At 48.9% G+C, this 22394-nt stretch overlaps 1 protein-coding gene across 1 annotated transcript in view; it reads right to left on the reverse strand.

Moving 5' to 3' along the window:
- The window catches only part of LOC132403813 (laminin subunit beta-4-like), a 147256-nt gene that overhangs the window by 119181 nt on the left and 5681 nt on the right, over positions 1-22394 (reverse strand). The window contains exon 2 of the mRNA XM_059987531.1: positions 14348-14505. Within this exon, the coding sequence (XP_059843514.1) occupies positions 14348-14505 (158 nt within the window). The remainder of the gene's footprint in view (positions 1-14347; positions 14506-22394) is intronic.

The following is a 22394-nucleotide window of genomic DNA, read 5'->3' on the forward strand; positions in this document are numbered from 1 at the left end:
ACAGCTTTCAGATAGCAAGTCTTTTAAATTATTTCATATGTGGTGTGCAGTTTTGATTTCAATTGAGGGATCTAACGTGCGCTATGTCTGGAGAGCTGCCTCGTGAAGATCAGAGACAAGGGTCTGAAAAAACCTGAGAACACAAGCTGACTTAGTGAGACAGTCAAAGATGGGGCCGTGGGGTCATGAATGACTCTATCTCGAAGCGGCGAGGATGACTGAAGAAACGAGGTGAAGATGTTTGGATCTGGACCATGTGCGCTTCAGATGGAGGCGGCCATGGTGGCAACATTTAGATCCAGTAGGCGATCACACCCAGCAGATGCCAGACGGTTGGTGATCACTCCCAACGGGGTCAGAGGGTCAGCGATCACACCCAACAGGATCAGAGGGTCAGGGATCTCTCCCAATGGAGACCAGAGGGTCAGTGATCACTCCCAACAGAGACCAGAGGGTCAGTGATCACTCCCAACGGGGTCAGGGATCACTCCCAATGGAGACCAGTGGGTCAGTGATCACTCCCAACGGGGTCAGAGGGTCAGCGATCACACCCAACAGGAACAGAGGGTCAGGGATCTCTCCCAATGGAGACCAGCGGATCAGTGATCACTCCCAATAGGATCAGAGGGTCAGTGATCACTCCCAACATGATCAGAGGGTCAGTGATCACACTCAACAGGATCAGAGGGTCAGTGATCACACCCAACAGGATCAGAGGGTCAGTGATCACTCCCAACAGGATCAGAGGGTCAGTGATCACTCCCAACATGATCAGAGGGTCAGTGATCACACTCAACAGGATCAGAGGGTCAGTGATCACTCCCAACAGGATCAGAGGGTCAGTGATCACTCCCAACAGGATCAGAGGGTCAGTGATCACACCCAACAGGATCAGAGGGTCAGTGATCACACCCAACAGGATCAGAGGGTCAGTGATCACTCCCAACAGGATCAGAGGGTCAGTGATCACTCCCAACATGATCAGAGGGTCAGTGATCACACTCAACAGGATCAGAGGGTCAGGGATCACTCCCAACCGAGACCAGAGGGTCAGTGATAACTACCAACATGATCAGAGGGTCAGTGATCACACTCAACAGGATCAGAGGGTCAGTGATCACTCCCAATAGAGAGCAGAGGGTCAGTGATCACTCCCAATGGAGACCAGCGGGTCAGGGATCACTCCCAACAGGATCAGAGGGTCAGTGATCACTCCCAACGGGGTCAGAGGGTCAGCGATCACACCCAACAGGATCAGAGGGTCAGGGATCTCTCCCAATGGAGACCAGCGGGTCAGTGATCACTCCCAACAGGATCAGAGGGTCAGTGATCTCTCCCAATGGAGACCAGAGGGTCAGTGATCACTCCCAACAGGATTGGAGGGTCAGTGATCACTCCTAACAGAGACCGGACAGGGTCAGTGATCACTCTCAATGGAGACCAGAGTGTCAGTGATCACTCCCAACAGGATCAGAGGGTCAGTGATCACTCCCAACAGGGCCAGAGGGTCAGTGACCAATCCTAACGGAGACTTGAGGGTCAGTGATCACTCCCAGCAGGGCCAGAGGGTCAGTGATCACTCCCAACAGAGACCAGAGGGTCAGTGATCACTCCCAACAGGATCAGAGGGTCAGTGATCACTCCCAACAGAGACCAGAGGGTCAGTGATCACTCCCAATGGGGACCAGAGGGTCAGTGAACACTCCCAATGGAAACCAGAGGGTCAGTGATCACTCCCAGTGGAGACCAAAGTGTCAGTGATCACAATCAACAGAGATCAGAGGGTCAGTGATCCTCTGGTCTCCATTGGGAGTGATCTCTGACTCTCTGATCCTGTTGGGAGTGATCACTGTCCCTCGGATCCTGTTGGGATTGATTACTGACCCTCTGATCCTGTTGGGATTGATCACTGACCGTCTGGTATCTGCTGCGAGGGATCACTGACCCTCTGGTCTCCATTGGGAGTGATCTCTGACCCTCTGGTCTCCATTGGGAGTGATCACTGACCCTCTGGTCTCTGTTAGGAGTGATCACTGACCCTCTGATCCTGTTGGGAGTGATCCCTGACCCTCTCGTCTCCCTTGGGAGTGATTACTGACCCTCTGATACTGTTGGGAGTGATCACTGACCCTCTGGGCTCTGTTGGGAGTGATCTCTGACCCTCTGATCCTGTTGGGAGTGATCACTGACACTCTGGTCTCCATTGGGAGAGATCACTGACCCTCTGATCCTGTTGGGAGTGGTCACTGACCCTCTGGTCTCCATTGGGAGAGATCACTGACCCTCTGATCCTGTTGGGAGTGATCACTGACCCTCTGGTCTCTGTTGGGAGTGATCACTGACCTCTGGTCTTCGTTGGGAGTGATCACTGATCCTGTTTGGAGTGATCACTGACCCTCTTGGCTCCATTGGGAGTGACCATTGTCCCTCTGATCCTGTTGGGAGTGATCACTTACCCTCTGATCCTGCTGGGAGTGATCACTGACCCTCTGGTCTCCATTGGGAGTGATCACTGACCCTCTGTTCACCGTTGGAGAGATCACTGACCCTCTGGTCTCTGTTGGGAGTGATCACTGACCCTCTGGTCTCCATTGGGAGTGATCACTGACCCTCTGGTCTCTGTTCGGAGTGATCACTGACCCTCTGGTCTCTGTTAGGAGTGATCACTGACCCTGATCCTGTTGGGAGTGATCACTTACCCTCTGGTCTCTGTTGGGAGTGATCACTGACCATCTCGTCTCCATTGGGAGTGATCATTGACCTTCTGATCCTGTTGCGAGTGATCACTGACACTCTGGTCTCGGTTGGGAGTGATCACTGACCCTCTCGACTCCGTTGGGAGTGATCACTGACCCTCTGGTCCTGTTGGGAGTGATCACTAAACCTCTTGTCTCTGTTGTGAGAAATCACTGACCCTCTGATCCTGATGGGAGTGATCACTGACCCTCTGGTCTCCCGCAACAGAGACCAGATGGTCAGTGATCACTCCCAGTGGAGACCAGAGGGTCAGTGATCACTCCCAACAGAGAGCAGAGGGTCAGTGATCACTCCCAATGGGCCAGAGGGTCAGTGATCACTCCCAATGGGCCAGAGGGTCAGTGATCACTCCCAACAGAGAGCAGAGGGTCAGTGATCACTCCCAATGGGCCAGAGGGTCAGTGATCACTCCCAATGGGCCAGAGGGTCAATGATCACTCCCAACAGAGAGCAGAGGGTCAGTGATCACTCCCAACAGGATCAGAGGGTCAGTGATCACTCCCAATGGAGACCAGAGGGTCAGTGATCACTCCCATCAGGATCGGAGGGTCAGTGGTCACTCCCAACAGAGACCAGAGGGTCAGTGATCACTCCCAATGGAGACCAGAGGGTCAGTGATCACTCCCAACGGAGACCAGAGGGTCAGTGATCACTCCCAACGGAGACCAGAGGGTCAGTGATCACTCCCAACAGAGACCAGAGGGTGAGTGATCAATCCCAACAGAGACCAGAGGGTTAGTGATCACTCCCAACAGGATCACAGGGCCAGAGATCACTCCCAACAGAGACCAGAGGGTCAGTGATCACTCCCAACAGAGACCAGAGGGTCAGTGATCACTCCCAACAGGGCCAGAGGGTCAGCAATCACTCATAATGGAGACTTGAGGGTCAGTGATCACTCCCAACTTGGCCAAAGGGTCAGTGATCATTCGTAACACTCCTAACATGATCAGAGGGTCTGTGACCACTCCCAACAGGGCCAGAGAGTCAGTGATCACTCCCGCTGGAGACAAGAGGGTCAGTGATCACTCCCATCAGGATCAGAGGGTCAGTGATCACTCCCAACAGAGACCAGAGGGTCAGTGATCACTCCCATCAGGATCAGAGGGTCAGTGATCACTCCCAGCAGGATCAGAGGGTCAGTGATCACTCCCATCAGGATCAGAGGGTCAGTGATCACTCCCAGCAGAGACCAAATGGTCAGTGATCACTCCCATCAGGATCAGAGGGTCAGTGATCACTCCCAACAGAGACCAGAGGGTCAGTGATCACTCCCAACAGGATCAGAGTGTCAGTGATCACTCCCAATGGAGACCAGAGGGTCAGTGATCACTCCCAATGGAGACCAGAGGGTCAGTGATCACTCCCAACAGAGATCAGAGGGTCAGTGATCACACCCAATGGAGACCAGAGGGTCAGTGATCACTCCCAACCGGGGCAGATGTTCAGTGATCACTGCTAACAGGATCAGAGGGTCAGAGATGCTCCCAATGGAGCCCAGAGGGTCAGTGATCACACCCAACAGAGACCAGAGAGTCAGTGATCACTCCCAACAGAGGCCAGAGGGTCAGTGATCACTCCCAATGGAGACCAGAGGGTCAGTGATCACTCCCAATGGAGACCAGAGGGTCAGTGATCACTCCCAATGGAGACCAGAGGGTCAGTGGTCACTCCCAATGGAGACCAGAGGGTCAGTGGTCACTCCCAATGGAGACCAGAGGGTCAGTGATCACTCCCAATGGAGACCAGAGGGTCAGTGATCACTCCCAATGGAGACCAGAGGGTCAGTGGTCACTCCCAATGGAGACCAGAGGGTCAGTGATCACTCCCAACAGGATCAGAAGGTCAGTGATCACTCCCAACAGAGGCCAGGGGGTCAGTGATCACTCCCAACAGGATCAGAGGGTAGTGATCACTCCCAACAGAGACCAGAGGGTGAGTGATCACTCCCAATGGAGACCAGAGGGTCAGTGATCACTCCCAATGGAGACCAGAGGGTCAGTGGTCACTCCCAATGGAGACCAGAGGGTCAGTGATCACTCCCATCAGGATCAGAGGGTCAGTGATCACTCCCAACAGGATCAGAGGGTCAGTGATCACCCCCAACAGGATCAGACGGTCAGTGATCACTCCCATCAGGATCAGAGGGTCAGTGATCACTCCCAACAGAGAGCAGAGGGTCAGTGATCACTCCCAACAGGATCAGAGGGTCAGTGATCACTCCCAACAGGATCAGAGGGTCAGTGATCACTCCCAGCAGAGACCAGAGGGTTAGTGATCACTCCCAACAGAGACCAGAGGGTCAGTGATCACTCCCAACAGAGACCGGAGGGTCAGTGATCACTCCCAACAGAGACGAGAGGGTCAGTGATCACTCCCAATGGAGACCAGAGGGTCAGTGATCACTCCCAACAGGGCCAGAGGGTCAGTGATCACTCACAACGGAGACCAGAGGGTCAGTGATCACTCCCAACAGGATCAGAGGGTCAGTGATCACTCACAACGGAGACCAGAGGGTCAGTGATCACTCCCAATAGAGACCAGAGGGTGAGTGATCAATCCCTACAGAGACCAGAGGGTTAGTGATCACTCCCAACAGGATCACAGGGTCAGAGATCACTCCCAATGGAGACCAGAGGGTCAGTGATCACTCCCAACAGAGACCAGAGGGTCAGTGATCACTCCCAACAGGGCCAAAGGGTCAGTGATCACTCTTAACACTCCTAACATGATCAGAGGGTCATTGATCACTCCCAACAGGGCCAGAGGGTCAGTGATCACTCCCACTGGGGACGAGAGGGTCAGTGATCAGTTCCAGCCGAGACCGAACGGTCAGTGATCACTCCCATCAGGATTAGAGGGTCAGTGATCACTCCCATCAGGATTAGAGGGTCAGTGATCACTCCCAATGGAGACCCGAGGGTCAGTGATCACTCCCAATGGAGACCAGAGGGTCAGTGATCACTCCCAGCAGAGACCAAACGGTCAGTGATCACTCCCATCAGGATCAGAGGGTCAGTGATCACTCCCAACCGAGACCAGAGGGTCAGTGATCACTCACAACAGAGTCCAGAGGGTCAGTGATCACTCCCAACAGAGACCAGAGGGTCAGTGATCACTCCCAACAGAGACCAGAGGGTCAGTGATCACTCACAACAGAGTCCAGAGGGTCAGTGATCACTCCCAACAGAGACCAGAGGGTCAGTGATCACTCCCAACAGGATCAGAGGGTCAGTGATCACTCCCAACAGAGACCAAAGGGTCAGTGATCACTCCCAACAGAGACCAGAGGGTCAGTGATCAGTCCCAACAGGATCAGAGGGTCAGTGATCACTCCCAACAGGATCAGAGGGTCAGTGATCACTCCCAACAGGATCAGAGGGTCAGTGATCACTCCCAACAGAGACCAGAGGGTCAGTGATCACTCCCAACAGAGTCCAGAGGGTCAGTGATCACTCCCAATGGAGACCAGAGGGTCAGTGATCACTCCCAAAAGGATCAGAGGGTCAGTGATCACTCCCAACAGAGACCAGAGGGTCAGTGATCACTCCCAACAGAGACCAGAGGGTCAGTGATCACTCCCAATGGTGACCAGAGGGTCAGTGATCACTCCCAACAGAGACCAGAGGGTCAGTGATCACTCCCAACAGAGACCAGAGGGTCAGTGATCACTCCCAACAGAGTCCAGAGGGTCAGTGATCACTCCCAACAGAGACCAGAGGGTCAATGATCACTCCCAACAGAGACCAGAGTGTCAGTGATCACTCCCAACAGGATCAGAGGGTCAGTGATCACTCCCAACAGAGACCAAAGGGTCAGTGATCACTCCCAACAGAGACCAGAGGGTCAGTGATCACTCCCAACAGAGACCAGAGGGTCAGTGATCACTCCCAACAGGATCAGAGGGTCAGTGATCACTCCTAACAGAGACCAGAGGGTCAGTGATTACTCCCAACAGAGACCAGAGGGTCAGTGATCACTCCCAACAGGATCAGAGGGTCAGTGATCACTCCCAATGGAGACCAGAGGGTCAGTGATCACTCCTTAACAGGGCCAGAGGGTCAGTGATCACTCCCAACAGGGCCAGAGGATCAGTGACCACTTTCAACAGGGCCGGAGGGTTAGTGATCACTCCTAATGGAGACCAGAGGGTCAGTGATCACTCCCAATGGAGACCAGAGGGTCAGTGATCACTCTCAATGGGCCGGAGGGTCAGTGATCACTCCCAATGGAGACCATAGGGTCAGTGATCACTCCCAATGGAGACCAGAGGGTTGTTGATCACTCCCAACAGGATCAGAGGGTCAGTGATCACTCCCAATGGAGACCATAGGGTCAGTGATCACTCCCAATGGAGACCAGAGGGTTGTTGATCACTCCCAACAGGATCAGAGGGTCAGTGATCACTCCCAATGGAGACCATAGGGTCAGTGATCACTCCCAATGGAGACCAGAGGGTCAGTGATCACTCTCAATGGGCCGGAGGGTCAGTGATCACTCTCAATGGGCCGGAGGGTCAGTGATCACTCCCAAGGGGCCGGAGGGTCAGTGATCACTCCCAAGGGGCCGGAGGGTAAGTGATCGCTCCCAATGGGCCGGAGTGTAAGTGATCGCTCCCAATGGGCCGGAGGGTCAGTGATCACTCCTAAGGGGCCGGAGGGTAAGTGATCGCTCCCAATGGGCCGGAGGGTCAGTGATCACTCCTAAGGGGCCGGAGGGTAAGTGATCGCTCCCAAGGGGCCGGAGGGTAAGTGATCGCTCCCAATGGGCCGGAGGGTCAGTGATCACTCCCAACGGGTCGGAGGTTCAGAAATTGCTCCTGGCCGAGGTCAGCGGTCAGTGATCGCTCCTGGCAGAGGTCAGAGGGTCAGTAATTGCTCCCAGTGAAAGCCACTGTTCGTCCAAGTGTGAGTTCTGAGTCATGGAGGGACTGTTCGATGTTCTGAGATTCTGTGTAGTTGGACTGTACTTTGTGGTGTTCTTCAGTTTCTCAGCATTGTCTTTCTGGGTGGGTGGGAGGTGGGGAGGGTCTGATCCTACTGTTGCTGAGCATTTTTGTGAGTGAGGGGGGTTGGTTGCTGTCTTTTTCTGCACAGGAGGAGTTGCTATTGTCACTGTCGTTTTTCTGTTAGTGAGGGGGTTGGGGATTGTTCTTGTTGCAGTTTTTCTTCTGCGGGGAGCGTGTTAGGGATTGTAATGTTGCTGCATTTTTCTGCAGGGAGGGGCTTGGAGATTGTATTGCTGTTTTTCTTTTCTGCTGAGGAGGGGGTGGGAATTCTGGGGTCTGCCAGTTTTGTTTCTTTTACTTTTCATGCGTATTTCATGGCTATCTGGAGAAGACAGATATCAGAGCATACTTTGACAATAAAATGGACCTTGAAACTTCAACCTTGAGCGGGCTAGCTCAGGATTCTCATTTAGAGATCTCCATGCCTTTCACTAGTGTGCAGTGCTTAGTCGTGCACTGCATCAGGTCCATGCTAACTACCTGCCACTGCCTACCTCCCAACAGCGCAGAAAAAGGATTTACCTGAGTCTCTGTCCACTACTGACCAAGTGGTCCTCTTCCAGCAGTTGCTGTTAATTCATAGACCATAAGACCATAAGATATCGGAACAGAATTAGGCCATTTTGGCCCATTGAGTCTGCTCCACCATTTCATCGTGGCCAACCTAATTTTCCTCTCAGCTCCAATCTCCTGCCTTCTCCCTGTGCCCCTTCATGCCATGACCAATCAAGAATCTATCAACTTCTGTCTTAAACATACATAAATACTTGGCCTCCACAGCTGCCCATGGCAATGAATTCCACAGATTCACCATTTTCTGGCTAAAGAAATTCCTCATCCCCGTTCTAAAAGGACCAGCGTCTGTTCTGAGGATGTCCTCTGGTCTTAGATTCTCCAACCATAGGAAACATCCTCTCCACCTCCACTCTATCAAGACCTTTCACTATTTGATAGGTTTCAATGAGTTCACCCCTCATTCTTCTAAATTCTAGTAAATACAGGCCCAGAGCCATCAAATGCTCTTCATCTGACAAGCCATTAAATCCTGGAATCATTTTCATGAACCTCCTTTGAACCTTCTCCAGTTTCAGCACATCCTTTCTAAAATAAGGGGCCCAAAATTGCTCACAATACTCCAAGTGAGGCCTCAGCAGTGCTTTATAAAGCCTCAACATTACAGCCTTGTTTTTATATTCTAGTCCTCTTGAAATAAATGCTAACATTGCATTTGCCTTCCTCACCATAGACTCAAGCAGCAAATTAACCTTTAGGGATCCTGCACAAGGACTCTCAAGTCCCTTTGCACCTCAATTTAAACAATAGACAATAGACAGTGGGTGCCGGAGTAGGCCGTTCGGCCCTTCTAGCCAGCACCGCCATTCACTGTGATCATGGCTGATCATACACAATCAGTACCCCGTTCCTGCCCTCTCCCCATATCCCTTGACCCCACTATCTATAAGAGCTCTATCTAACTCTCTCTTGAATGCATCCAGAGACTTGGCCTCCACTGCCTTCTGGGGCAGAGCATTCCACATATCCACCACTCTCTGGGTGAAAAAGTTTTTCCGCATCTCTGTTCTAAATGGCCTACCCCTTATTCTTAAACTGTGGCCTCTAGTTCTGGACTCACCCAAAAGCTGAACATGCTTCCTGCCTCCAGTGTGTCCAATCCCTTAATAATCTTATATATTTCAATCAGATCCCTTCTCATCCTTCTAAATTCCAGTGTGTACAAGCCCAGTCGCTCCAATCTTTCAACATATGACAGTCCCACCATTCTGGGAATTAACCTTGTGAACCTACGCTGCACTCCCTCAATAGTAAGAACGTCCTTCCTCAAATTTGGAGACCAAAACTGCACACAATTCTCCAGGTAGGGTTGCACCAGGGCCCTGTACAGCTGCAGAAGGACCTCTTTACTCCTATACTCAATTCCTCTTGTTATAAAGGCTAGCATGCCATTAGCTTTCTTCACTGCCTGCTGTACCTGCATGCTTGCTTTCGTTGACTGGTGTACAAGAACACCTAGATCTCGTTGTACTTCCCCTTTTCCTAACTTGACTCCATTTAGATAGTAATCTGCCTTCCTGTTCTTGCCACCAAAGTGGATAACCTCACATTTATCCACATTAAACTGTATCTGCCATACATTTGCCCACTCACCCAACCTGTCCAAGTCACCCTGCATTCTTATAACATCCTCCTGACATTTCACACTGCCACCCAGCTTTGTGTCATCAGCAAATTTGATAATGTTACTTTTAATCCCTTCATCTAAATCATTATTGTATATTGTAAACAGCTGCGGTCCCAGCACCGAACCTTGCGGTACCCCATTGGTCACAGCCTGCCATTCCAAAAGGGACCCGTTAATCGCTACTCTTTGTTTCCTGTCAGCCAGCCAATTTTCAATCCATGTCAGTACTCTGCCCCCAATACCATGTGCCCTAATTTTGCCCACTAATCTCCTATGTGGGACTTTATCAAAAGCTTTCTGGAAGTCCAGGTACATTACATCCACTGGCTCTCCCTTGCCCATTTTCATAGTTACATAATTTTCATAATTTTTTGTATTTTCTCTCAATTTAGAAAATAATCAGTCCTTTCATTTCTTCTACCAAAGTGCTTAAACATACACTTCTCGACACTGTATTCCATCTGCAATTTCTTTGCCCATTCTTCTAATCTAAGTCCTTCTGTAGCCTCTCTACTTCCTCAAAACTACTTGTCCTTCCACCTATCTTCATCACCTGCAAACTTTGCAACAAGGCTATCAATTCCGTCATCCAAATCATTGACATATAATATAAAAAGAATTGGTCCCAACATAGACCCCTGTGTATCACCACTAGTCACTGGCATCAGCCAGAAAAGGCTCCCTTTATTCCCACTCTTTGCCTCTTTCCGATCAGCCACTGCTTTATCCATGCTAGAATCTTCCCTGCAAAACCAAGGGCCCGGCCCATAGCTCATGAATCAGCCTCATATGTGGCAACTTGTCAAAGGCCTTCTGAAAATCCAAGTACACAATATCAAACAATTCTCCTTTGTCTGTCCTGCCTGTTAATTCTTCAAAGAATTCCAACAGATTTGTCAAACAAGATTTTCCCTTGAGGAAACCATGCTGACTACGGTCTATTTAATCATGTACCTCCAATTACCCTGAGACCTCATTTTAATAATTGACTCCAACATCTTCCCAACAACTGAGGTCAGACCACTAACCTATAGTTTCCTTTCTTCTGCCTCTCTCTCTCTTCTTGAATAGGGGAGTGACATTTGCAATTTTCCATTCTTCAGGAACCATTCCAGAATCTGGTGAAAGATCATTACTAATGCCTCCATGATCTCTTCAGCCACTTTTTTTCAGAATTCTGAGGTGTGCTCCATCTAGTCCAGGTGACCTTCAGACCTCTCAGATTCCCAGGAACCTTCTCCCTAGTTATGGTAACTTCACACACTTCATGCCCCTGACACCTGGAACTTCCACCACACTGCTAGTGTCTTCCACAGTGAAGAATGATGCTAAATACTTATTCAGTTCCTCTGTTATTTTGTTATTCCCCCTCCCCCATTATTACTCTCCAGTAGTTTTTCAGTGGTCTGATATCCACTCTTGCCTTTCTTTTACACATTATGTATGTGAATAAACTTCTGGTATCTTCTTCATTATTATTGACTAGCTTACTTTAGTAGTCCATCTTTACCATCTTAATGGCTGTTGTGTTGCCTTCTATTAGTCTCTAACTCTTCACTAATTTTTGCTCTATTATATACCCTCTCTTTGGCTTTTATGTTGGATTTGACTTCTCTTGTTAGCCACGGTTGTGTCATCTTTCCTTCAGCATATTTCTTCTTTGGAATGTCCATATCCTGCACCTACCAAATTGCTTCCAGAAATTCCATTCATTGCTGCTCTGCCATCATCCCCACCAGTGTTCTTTTCCAATCAATTCTGGCCAACTCCTCTCTCATGCCTCTGTAATTCACTTTGCTCCACTGTAACACTTATACATCTGACTTTGGCTTCTCCTTCTCAAATTTCAGGGTGAATTTAATCATATTATAATCACATTCCCTTAGCATTCTTTAACCTTAAGCTCTCTAACTAAAACTGGTTCATTGCACAACACCCAATCCAGAGCAGCTGATCCTCTAGTTGGCTCCACCATGACACGTTCTGAAAAGCCATTTCATAGGCACTCTAGAACTTCTCCTTGCTGTAATCCAGCACCAACCTGATTTTCCCAATCTCCTCATATATTGAAGTCCCCTATGACTATTGTAGCAGTAAACTATTTGTAGACCACATCCTTACTACTGTTTGGGGGTCTATATACAACTCCCAACTGGGCCTTTTTATCCTTTCAATTCCTTAGCTCTATTCACAATGATTCCCTGGAATTATTAAATGTTGCTGTTGTTTTGGTGTTGTGGTGTTTTATTCCACTGGGTATAAAACTCCTGCAACCAAGTTAATTTGGACATCGATCTGTTTCATTCAGTTTGAAAGTCTCTGGGGCATGCTAGTGAAAGTAGAAGCAAATGCAAGAGTAATTACTCAGTTGTTTCTATTGTTTCAAGATGATATGATCTTGAAATCAGCTCTTCTTTCAGAAGCATCAGTGTTTTTATTCGTGGTAATGATATTCAAATCATAAGAATTTATGGGACCATTTCTCTGTGTGCATAATTCTATCCAGGGAGATTCTTTTTTACCTTAACGTTTTCTTTCTTTTCTTTAAATATTCATGCAGGGCTTAAGTTGCAGTTGGGATTTTAAGATTGTTTCGGAAGTCATCTTTGTGCATCCAACACACATGGTAAGTGATACTCAATTAATTTGAGCTGAGCCATTGCCATCTGGATCAAAGGCTATCAATTTGAATGAAAGTGGCAGCAGGAAGTATCTTTGGAATTCTAGCTAAGGTAGAGGCCAAGGCCTCTTCTTGTGCTAGGATGAGGCCACCTTCAGGGAGGAGGAGCAACATTTTGTATTCTGTCTGCATAATCTCCATCTTGATGGCATGAATATCAATTTCTCCATCTGGTAAAAAAACATTCCTTCCTCATCCTCCCCTATTCTGTTCCCCACTCTAGCCTCTTGCCTCTTCTCACCTGCCTATCATCTGGGTCCCCTCTTCCTTCCCTTTCTCCCATGGTCTACTCTCTTTTCCTATCATATTCCTTCTTCTCCAGCCCTTTATTTTTCCTACGCACCTGGTCTCAGCTATTACCTTCTAGCTATTCACCTTCCCCTCCACCCACCTTTATATTCTCATGTCTTCTGCCTTCCTTTCCAGTCCTGAAGAAGGGTCTTGACTTGAAATGTTGACTCCTTAATCCATCCATAGATGCTGCCTGACCTGCTGAGTTCCTCCAGTGTTTTGTGTGTGTTGTTCTGGCTAAGGTTAATCAAACGTCTTTCTTTCTGAAATTAAAATACCAGTCAGATGAAGGGCTTCAGTTCAATGAATGTGATCTACTTACTAAGAGATACAGTGCGGAGTGGGCCCTCCTGCCCTTTGAGCTATGCTGCCACCAACCCTCCAATGTAACCCTAGCCTAATCATGGGACAATTTACTATGACCAGTTAACCTACCCACGGCAAAGTCTTTGGATTGTGGGAGGAAACTGGAGTGCTGGAGGAAACCCTCACGTTCCATGGGGAAGATGTGCAGGCTCCTGAGAGATGATATCAGATCTGAATCCAAACTCTGATGCCCCAAGCTGTAATAAGGTCGCACTAACCGCTACACTACCACGACAACCAATTATTGGTTAGAGGGAAGACGAGACCTTTTCTTGTTTTGATGAGAATTCATTGACTTGAAACATTCACCCTGTTTCTCTCTCCAAAGGTGTTGCCTGAGCTGTGAATCCTTCTGAGTAATGCCGTTTTTGTTTTGGATTTTCAGCATCAACATTTTATCCATACAGACACCTTCTCTTAACTAGCCTTATCACCATCCTATCCAAGCAATTAGCAAGACAGTTCAAAGGTTCATTTTTTATAAAAATACACAACTCTCAGATTCATCTTCTCCAGATAGCCACAAAACAAAGAAACCATGGAAGTCAGTTCAAAGAGAAACAGCAAATTCTCCATAAAAGAGAACAGCAACATGATCATCAGCCCTCCCCAAATCCCCCCCAGCACAAAAAACAACAAGAAAGAACGGGCATAAACAGAGAAGGTAAAAACCATGCGAATGAAAAAGTCCATCGCCCATAGTGTAATGTATAAACACAGATGCTCAGTAACATCCTCCAACATCATTGAAAGAGAGCGATACCATTTGAATGCAGAGGCCTACCCTCTAGCCACAGCGAAAGGCCACCAGACAGTCTCCTTCCTAACAGCACAGCTCTACGGTGATTGTAATGTTGCTGCACTCCACCCTGCACAACTGAATTGACTTATACATCTGAAAATGCCCATGTTGGATGAACTTTATCATTGCCAAAGCATTGATATGTCACAGAGCAACCTAAATAATTTAGATATTAATTCTATGGGAAAAGATGGAATATTAATGGACAAAATAGTTTTTTCTCTGTGTTAAGCATGAACTAACCTGCAAGTGACTTAGAATGCAGTATATTTCAGGCCCAGTCATGCCGCAGGTGGAGGAAGTGGAGAGCTGACTGCTGCGACCCACAAGCAAGTCTCCAAGAGATGGGTAACAGGAGCCAACATTGCAATCATCCTCAGAGAAAGCGATGTTTATCAACGCTGTAATACAGATATGGATAAATACATTAAGTTTCTCTTCACCTTATTCCTGTTCATGCTCTGAATGCAATTTCCATAGACACGGTAACATCAGGTTACTTCTGGTAACACAGTTTGGTTTTACATTTCCCTGCTAGCATTCATCTCCAATTTTGATTGTCTTTCATGCTTTTAACAACTTCTGGGGCCTTGCTCTTCTCAGTCTTTCCTACAGCCTTCTCAATGTCTTGATATCCCTACAGTTTTGGTCACTTGTAAATCCACTCCTCAAGATGTGACTTCTAGCACTATTTAAATGATCATCCCACCCACAGTGTGGAGGAATTGGCTTCCTAGCTCCTTGCTGCTTCTATTTAAAATCCCTTATGGGTTTGGTATTTAATATACTTACATGTAACTGTCATGGTCCGGTCTGTGAAATCTGCATTCTGGTTCACGGTCCTTATTCCAGGTTTTCTGGGTTTCCCCAGTTTCTGTTGAGGCAGCTGATTCTCGTTTGGGCTGGCTTCATAAATAGCTTCAGGATTCAGCCTGGGATTGTTCCTGTCCAAACCCCCTGCCTGGAGCCTCACCCTGCTTGGAACTACCTCTCTGTGTCCATGCCTTCGCTAGGTAGGTCTGGCCATTTTGTCACTACCTAGTGTTGGGAATTGTCTCGTTATGTTCTGTGTGATGAGTCCCGGCCCTACGTCCTGTACCCAAGGAGGGGCCCCGGCTCTGTGTTCTGTGTGATGAGTCCCGGCCCTATGTCCTGTACCCAAGGAGGGGCCCCGGCTCTGTGTTCTGTGTGATGAGTCCCGGCCCTATGTCCTGTACCCAAGGAGGGGCCCCGGCTCTGTGTTCTGTGTGATGAGTCCCGGCCCTATGTCCTGTACCCAAGGAGGGGCCCCGGCTCTGTGTTCTGTGTGATGAGTCCCGGCCCTATGTCCTGTACCCAAGGAGGGGCCCCGGCTCTGTGTTCTGTGTGATGAGTCCTGGCCCTATGTCCTGTACCCAAGGAGGGGTCCCGGCTCTGTGTTCTGTGTGATGAGTCCTGGCCCTACGTCCTGTACCCAAGGAGGGGTCCTGGCTCAGTGTTCTGTGTGATGAGTCCCGGCCCTACGTCCTGTACCCAAGGAGGGGCCCCGGCTCTGTGTTCTGTGTGATGAGTCCCGGCCCTATGTCCTGTTCCCAAGGAGGGGTCCCTGTTCTGTGTGATGAGTCCTGGCCCTATGTCCTGTACCCAAGGAGGGGCCCCGGCTCTGTGTGATGAGTCCCGGCCCTATGTCCTGTTCCCAAGGAGGGGTCCCTGTTCTGTGTGATGAGTCCCGGCCCTATGTCCTGTACCCAAGGAGGGGCCCCGGCTCTGTGTGATGAGTCCCGGCCCTATGTCCTGTTCCCAAGGAGGGGTCCCTGTTCTGTGTGATGAGTCCCGGCCCTATGTCCTGTTCCCAAGGAGGGGTCCCTGTTCTGTGTGATGAGTCCCGGCCCTATGTCCTGTACCCAAGGAGGGGTCCCTGTTCTGTGTGATGAGTCCCGGCCCTATGTCCTGTACCCAAGGAGGGGTCCCTGTTCTGTGTGATGAGTCCCGGCCCTATGTCCTGTACCCAAGGAGGGGCCCCGGCTCTGTGTTCTGTGTGATGAGTCCCGGCCCTATGTCCTGTACCCAAGGAGGGGCCCCGGCTCTGTGTTCTGTGTGATGAGTCCCGGCCCTATGTCCTGTACCCAAGGAGGGGCCCCGGCTCTGTGTTCTGTGTGATGAGTCCCGGCCCTATGTCCTGTACCCAAGGAGGGGTCCGGTCTCTGTGTTCTGTGTGATGAGTCCCGGCACTACGTCCTGTACCCAAGGAGGGGTCCCGGCTCTGTGTTCCATGTTCCTGTCTCTTCCTTGACCAGTGCTCTGGGTTCTCGTCATGTCCATGTGTCTCACCCAGCCCAGAAGTACCTTGCCCAGCCTGGTGCTGGGATTCCCTCATCCTGTGTTTGGGTTCCCCTTGTCCTGTCCAGGAGTCTCGCGTCCAGTCCTGTGCCTCTCCTCGTCCTTTAGCCTCGTCTTGTCCTCACCTGGTTCTGGAGTCCGAGCCCGAGACAAGACCCAGGTTCTGGGTCCTTGTCCAGTCTCCAGCTCAGAGTCCAAACCCAGGCTTCTGGTTCCCAGTTCCACATCCTGTTTCTGCTATCCTGGTCAAGCCCTAGCCCAGGCCTGGAATCCTTGTCCCGCCCGGGGCCTGTATCATGTCCGGTGTCCTTTCTTTCCCATTTTCCTTGCTTCCTTCTCATGCCTAGTCCTGTTCCTGGTACTTCAGTGTCTATGTCTTGCTTTTGGGTCCACTTCAACATTATGACAGTAACTTGATGTGAATCAGCACTCTGTGAATTAAAGTTGCTTCCCTTCCAAATGTTTCTACTGATTAAATCTGACCATGGGCTTCTGTCCTCCCCTATCAGATTCCTCCTTCTCCAGTCCTTTACCTCTTTCACCAATCAACTTCCCAGCCCTTTACTTCACCTGGTTTCACTTGTCACCTGCTACCCAGTACTGCTTCCTCCCCTCCCACCACCTTCTTACTCTGGCTTCTCCCCTTCCTTTCCAGTCTTGATGAAGGATCTCGGCCCAAACCATCTTTTTCAAAGGTGCTGCCTGGCCTGTTGAGTTCCTCCGGCATACTGTCTGTGCTGGTTAAATCTGAGTGACAGGTCTTATAAAGCAAGGAGTTTAGACAAACAAGTTACATAATAAAACATGGCTCAGCTTGTCCAGAACACAGGCATTTTCCTGCTAACAAACTTCAATGTAAGGTTGTGAAAGCCCTTTTGTAATTAGCAGCATTCAGCTGAACTGCTGCCTCAGTCATTAAACAGCTTTCTTCTGAGTTTTGCAGTGCCCTGTTAGGTTGTCTGATCATGTAAATTTCACTGATATCTAATGACTCTTGCTAGTTAAAGTTGAAAGTCTGAAACAGGAATTAACCATGTTACCACTGGATGGCTTCTGTTTAAATTTTTTTCTGACTGAGGTAGTTGAACGGTGAGCTAAATCACACATCAGAAACACAAACCTAAGAGTGTATAATTTCTTAAATAACAAACAGTCTGCTGGAGGAGGTCGGGGCTGAGCAGCATCAGCAGGAGAAAAGGGATTGTCAAAGTTTTGGGTCGAACCCTTGCATCAGGACTGTAATTTCATTATGCCTTTATAATAGCGATTACAACAAAATTATAGCATTGGTTATAAATCTACTTATAGCAATCTGAAAGCAGTAGGAAGAACATTATACAAATGCGGATTTTAAAATTTTCTTTTATTGACACCATTGGAGATAGGAGACTGGAAGTTTATTCCCAAACAAAGTGATCCTACAGCTGAATATTGGCTTGGTCCAGTGGACCAAAGACATAGTGGCTGAATTAGACCATTTGGCCCACTGTCTGCTCCACTGTTCGATCATGGCTGATTGTGCAATTAGATCCTGGATTTCCTCATTTGCAGACTCCACTCGGTTTGGATTCCACATCACCTCCATGATCTCCATCAGCACAGAAGCACCACAGGGATGTATACTTAGCCCCCTGCTCTACTCGCTTTACACCTATGACTGTGTGGCCAAGTACAGCTCCAACACCATATACAAGTTTGCTGATGACACTGCTTTTGTGGGCTGTATCAAAGGTGGCGATGAACCAACATACAGGAGAGAGAATGAAAATCTGGCTGAGTGGTGTAATAACAACAATCTCTCACTCAATGTCAACAAGATCAAGGAACTGATTGTAGACTTCCAGAGAGAGAATCCAGAGGTGCATGAGCCAGTACTGATCGGAAGATCAGAGGTGGAGAGGGTCTGTAACTTTAAATTCCTGAGAGTCACTATCTCAGAGGACCAGTCCTGCATACATTGCATAACTGTAATAGCAAAGGAAGCACAGCAGTGCCTCTGCTTCCTCGGGAGTCTGTGGGGATTCAGCACGCCATCAAAAACCTTGTCAAACTTCTAGAGATGTGGTGGATTTGACCCAGTACATCAGGGGTAAAGCCCTCCCATGCATTGAGCACATCTACAGCAACGTTTCACATAGAAAAGCAGCATCCATCATCAAAGATCCTCACCACCCAGGCCATGCTCTTTTCTCACTGCTGCCACCAGGTAAAAGGTACAAAAGCCTCAGGACTCACACCACCAGGTTCAAAAACAGTTACTACCCCTCAACCATCAGGCTCTTGAACCAAAGGGGATAACTACATTTTTTTTGTGTTCCCATAACTGGTGGGTCTCACTTTAAGGACTCTTTGTCTTGTTGTTTTGTACTATCATTATTTATTTATATTTGCACTTGCACAGTTTGTTGTTCATTGATCCTGTTTACAGTTACTGTTCTATAGATTTGCTAAGCATGCCCGCAGGAAAAAGAATCCCAGGGTTGTATGTGGTGACATGTATGGACTCCGATAATAAATTTTACTTTGAACTTTGATTTATTTTCCCTTTCAATCTCATTCTCCTGTCTTCTCACTGTAACCCTTGATGCCCCTCCTCATCTAGAACCTATCAACATCTGCTTTAAGTATACCCATTGACTTGGCAACCAGAGCCATTTGTGGACAATGAATGCCACAGATTAATCACCCTCTGGCTACAGAAATTCTTCCTCATCTCTGTTCTAATGAGGCATCTTTCTATTCTGTGGCTGTGTTGTCTGACCCTAGGCTCTCCAATTTTTGGAAAGATCTTCTCCACATCCGCTCTATTCAGGCCTTTCAATATTTGCTAGGTTTAATGAGATTCCCCCTCACTCTTCTAAAATCCAGTATGTACAGTCCCAGAGTCATATGTTAACCCCTTCATTCCTAGTTTCTTTCTTGTAAAACTCCTCTTGACCCCCTCCAATGCCTGTACATTCTTTCTTAGACATCAGGCTCAAAACTGCTCCCAATACTCCAAATGTGGTCTGACCAATGCCACATAAAGCTTTAGCATTACATTACTGCTCTTATATTCTAGTCCCCTTGAAATGAATGCTGACATTGCATTTGCCTTCCTTACTGCTGACTAAGGCTGGAAATTAAACTTTTGGGCAAAAATTTTGTTCTAATACTTATTTTTCCCCCAATAGAACTTAATCAACTAATCTAAACAATAGCGTAACATGCAAGGTTGTTTACAATGAGATTTCAAACCATACAGTTTTGTTCTTGTTTATTTGCAGAATAGCCAGCTTTTACTGACCACTGAAACCATGATAATGAAAATGACACCTTATATTTCATCTGGGTAGCCTCCAACCCGATGGCATGAATGTCAATTTCTCCTTCTGGTAAAAAAATAATTTTCCTCTTCTTGCCCCTCCTCTTCTATTCCCCACTCTGGCTTCTTACCTCTTCACCTGCCTATTTCCTCCCCTTGGGTCCCCCTCCACCTTCCCTTTCTCCTATGGTCCACTCTCCTTTCCTATCAGAATACCTCCTCTCCAGCCCTTTATCTTTTCTACCCACCTGGCTTCACCTATCACCTTTCAGCTATCCTCCTTCCCCTCTCCCCCACCTTTTTGATCTGGCATCTTCCCCCTTCCGTTCCAGTCCCGAAGAAGGGTCTAGGCCTGAAACATTGACTCTTTATTCATTCATAGATGCTGCCTGTCTGCTGAGTTCCTCCAGCTTTTTGTGTGTGTTGCTTTGGATGTCCACCATCTGCAGAATTTCTCATGTGTATAACTTGCAGCCTTTATCTTTGGCTTTCCTCAGGCCTTTGACCTCCCTTGACCCAAAGTAAAACCTCTGATGTGAAACTTGATTCCTTTATCCATGGAGATTGCTGTCAGCTGCCTGGCCTCAGGAATATCTCGGGCTGCTCCAGCCGACCTTCCTGGCCTCAGGAATATCGCGGGCTGCTCCAGCCGACCTCCCTGGCCTCAGGAATATCGTGGGCTGCTCCAGCCGACCTTCCTGGCCTCAGGAATATCGCGGGCTGCTCCAGCCGACCTTCCTGGCCTCAGGAATATGGCGGGCTGCTCCAGCCGATCTGCACAGTATCTCACAGCTCATTACTCACTCGTTCTTTAGGGAGGGCATCCAAACCTCAAGGGGAGAAATATCATAAAAATATTTATACTGAGATTCGATAACTACAAACATAAAACAATACTTGAAAAATGAAAAACATGGAAATATGAAACATAATTTTAAGGTGGCATGGTAGGTTAGCACTTAACGTGATGTTGTTACAGCGCCAGCTGTAAGATCGAGGTTAAATTCCTGCTGCTGTCTGAGAGGAGTCTGTCTGTTCTCCCTGACTGCATGGTTTCCTCCAGGCAAGCTGGTTTCCTCCCACATTTCAAAGGCATACGATTAAGGCTACTGAGATGTGGGCCTGCTTTACTGGCGCCAGAAGCGTGCCGACGCTTGTGGGCTACCCAGTACAATCCTCACCAACGCAAATGATGCCTTTCACAGTACATTTTGATGCACGGGTAACATAAAACTACTTCTGAAAATGTCTTTTAAATGAGGTACAAGAGGTTGTTTGGCAGCAATTAAGACTGTTAAAAGAGACTGACGTTGGCATGGAGAAATCCTCATTCATTTGGCTAATTTGCTCCACAACTGAGTTCAGTAGGGTAAGAGTGACTCTGTGGGTGAGATGTCATTACTGGGAAGCTTATGGAGAAATAGCACATTGTGGATGACTGGATGTAGATTTGCAGGGATGTTGTGTTTGAGAGTGTGTATCACTATCAACATTATCACTTTTGGCTTCCACTTCCCTAACTCTAATCTCTCCAGTCCAACATCTCTCCTGTCTCTCCACAAACCTCCATCTCTTGCCTGTTGAACATCCCTGAGTTTCAATCTCAGCCGCTTGTACTGTGACTTCACTGCTTGAATTCTCTGTTAGTGTATGCTCTCCAGTTCTCTCTCCTCTTTATCACTTTAATCAGGTTTTGGCCATCTATCCTAACATCTCCTTCAATAGCTAAATGACAGATTGTAGCGGTGTGCTACAAACAGCGCTAAAATTACGACACGGAGTCGGTAACTGCAGTCGAAGGAAAAACTTTATTCGAAAACTTCAGCCTCACTTTTAAGCCTCTGTCAACCGGCCCCCCATGGCGAAGAGGCTCCAAAGCTCTGTGCTCGCAAACCCCCGTAGGCTATCTAATTGTGAGTCGGTTCGCATACGCTAGGAAATGAGCCGCCACATAACCCCCCCCCAGAACCGGCGATACACCCCCCAATGTCCACAGCCTGGGCCAGAACCTGCTTGGGAGGTCGGCCTCTGCGCCGAGGCGCCGGAAACTCGGCCGGTTGCGCCAGGTCCACATGGGCCGGCTTGAGGCGGTCCACCGTGAAAACCTCCTCCTTCCCCCCAACGTCCAGCACAAACGTGGACCCGTTGTTCCGGAGCACCGTAAACAGCCCCTCGTATGGCCGCTGCAGCGGTGGCCGATGCCCGCCCCTTCGTACAAACACAAACTTACAGTTCCGTAGGTCTTTGGGTACGCAGGTCGGGTGCCGCCCATGCTGTGAAGTGGGTATGGGGGCCAGGTTACCGAGCTTCTCGCGAAGTCTGCCCAGGACTGCAGCGGGTTCTTCCTCTTGCCCCCTCGGGGCTGGTAGGAACTCCCCGGGGACGGCCAGGGGCGCGCCGTATACCAACTCGGCCGACGAGGCGTGCAGGTCGTCCTTGGGCGCTGTGCGGATGCCGAGAAGGACCCAGGGAAGCTCGTCCGCCCAGTTGGCTCCTCGCAGGCGGGCCATGAGGGCCGACTTCAGGTGACGGTGGAAACGCTCCACTAGCCCGTTCGACTGTGGGTGGTAGGCAGTGGTGTGGTGCAGCTGAGTCCCCAAAAGGCTGGCCATAGCTGACCACAGGCTGGAGGTGAACTGGGCGCCTCTGTCGGAGGTAATGTGGGCT

Source organism: Hypanus sabinus, chromosome 13, assembly GCF_030144855.1.
Source record: "Hypanus sabinus isolate sHypSab1 chromosome 13, sHypSab1.hap1, whole genome shotgun sequence".
Lineage (NCBI taxonomy): Eukaryota > Metazoa > Chordata > Chondrichthyes > Myliobatiformes > Dasyatidae > Hypanus > Hypanus sabinus.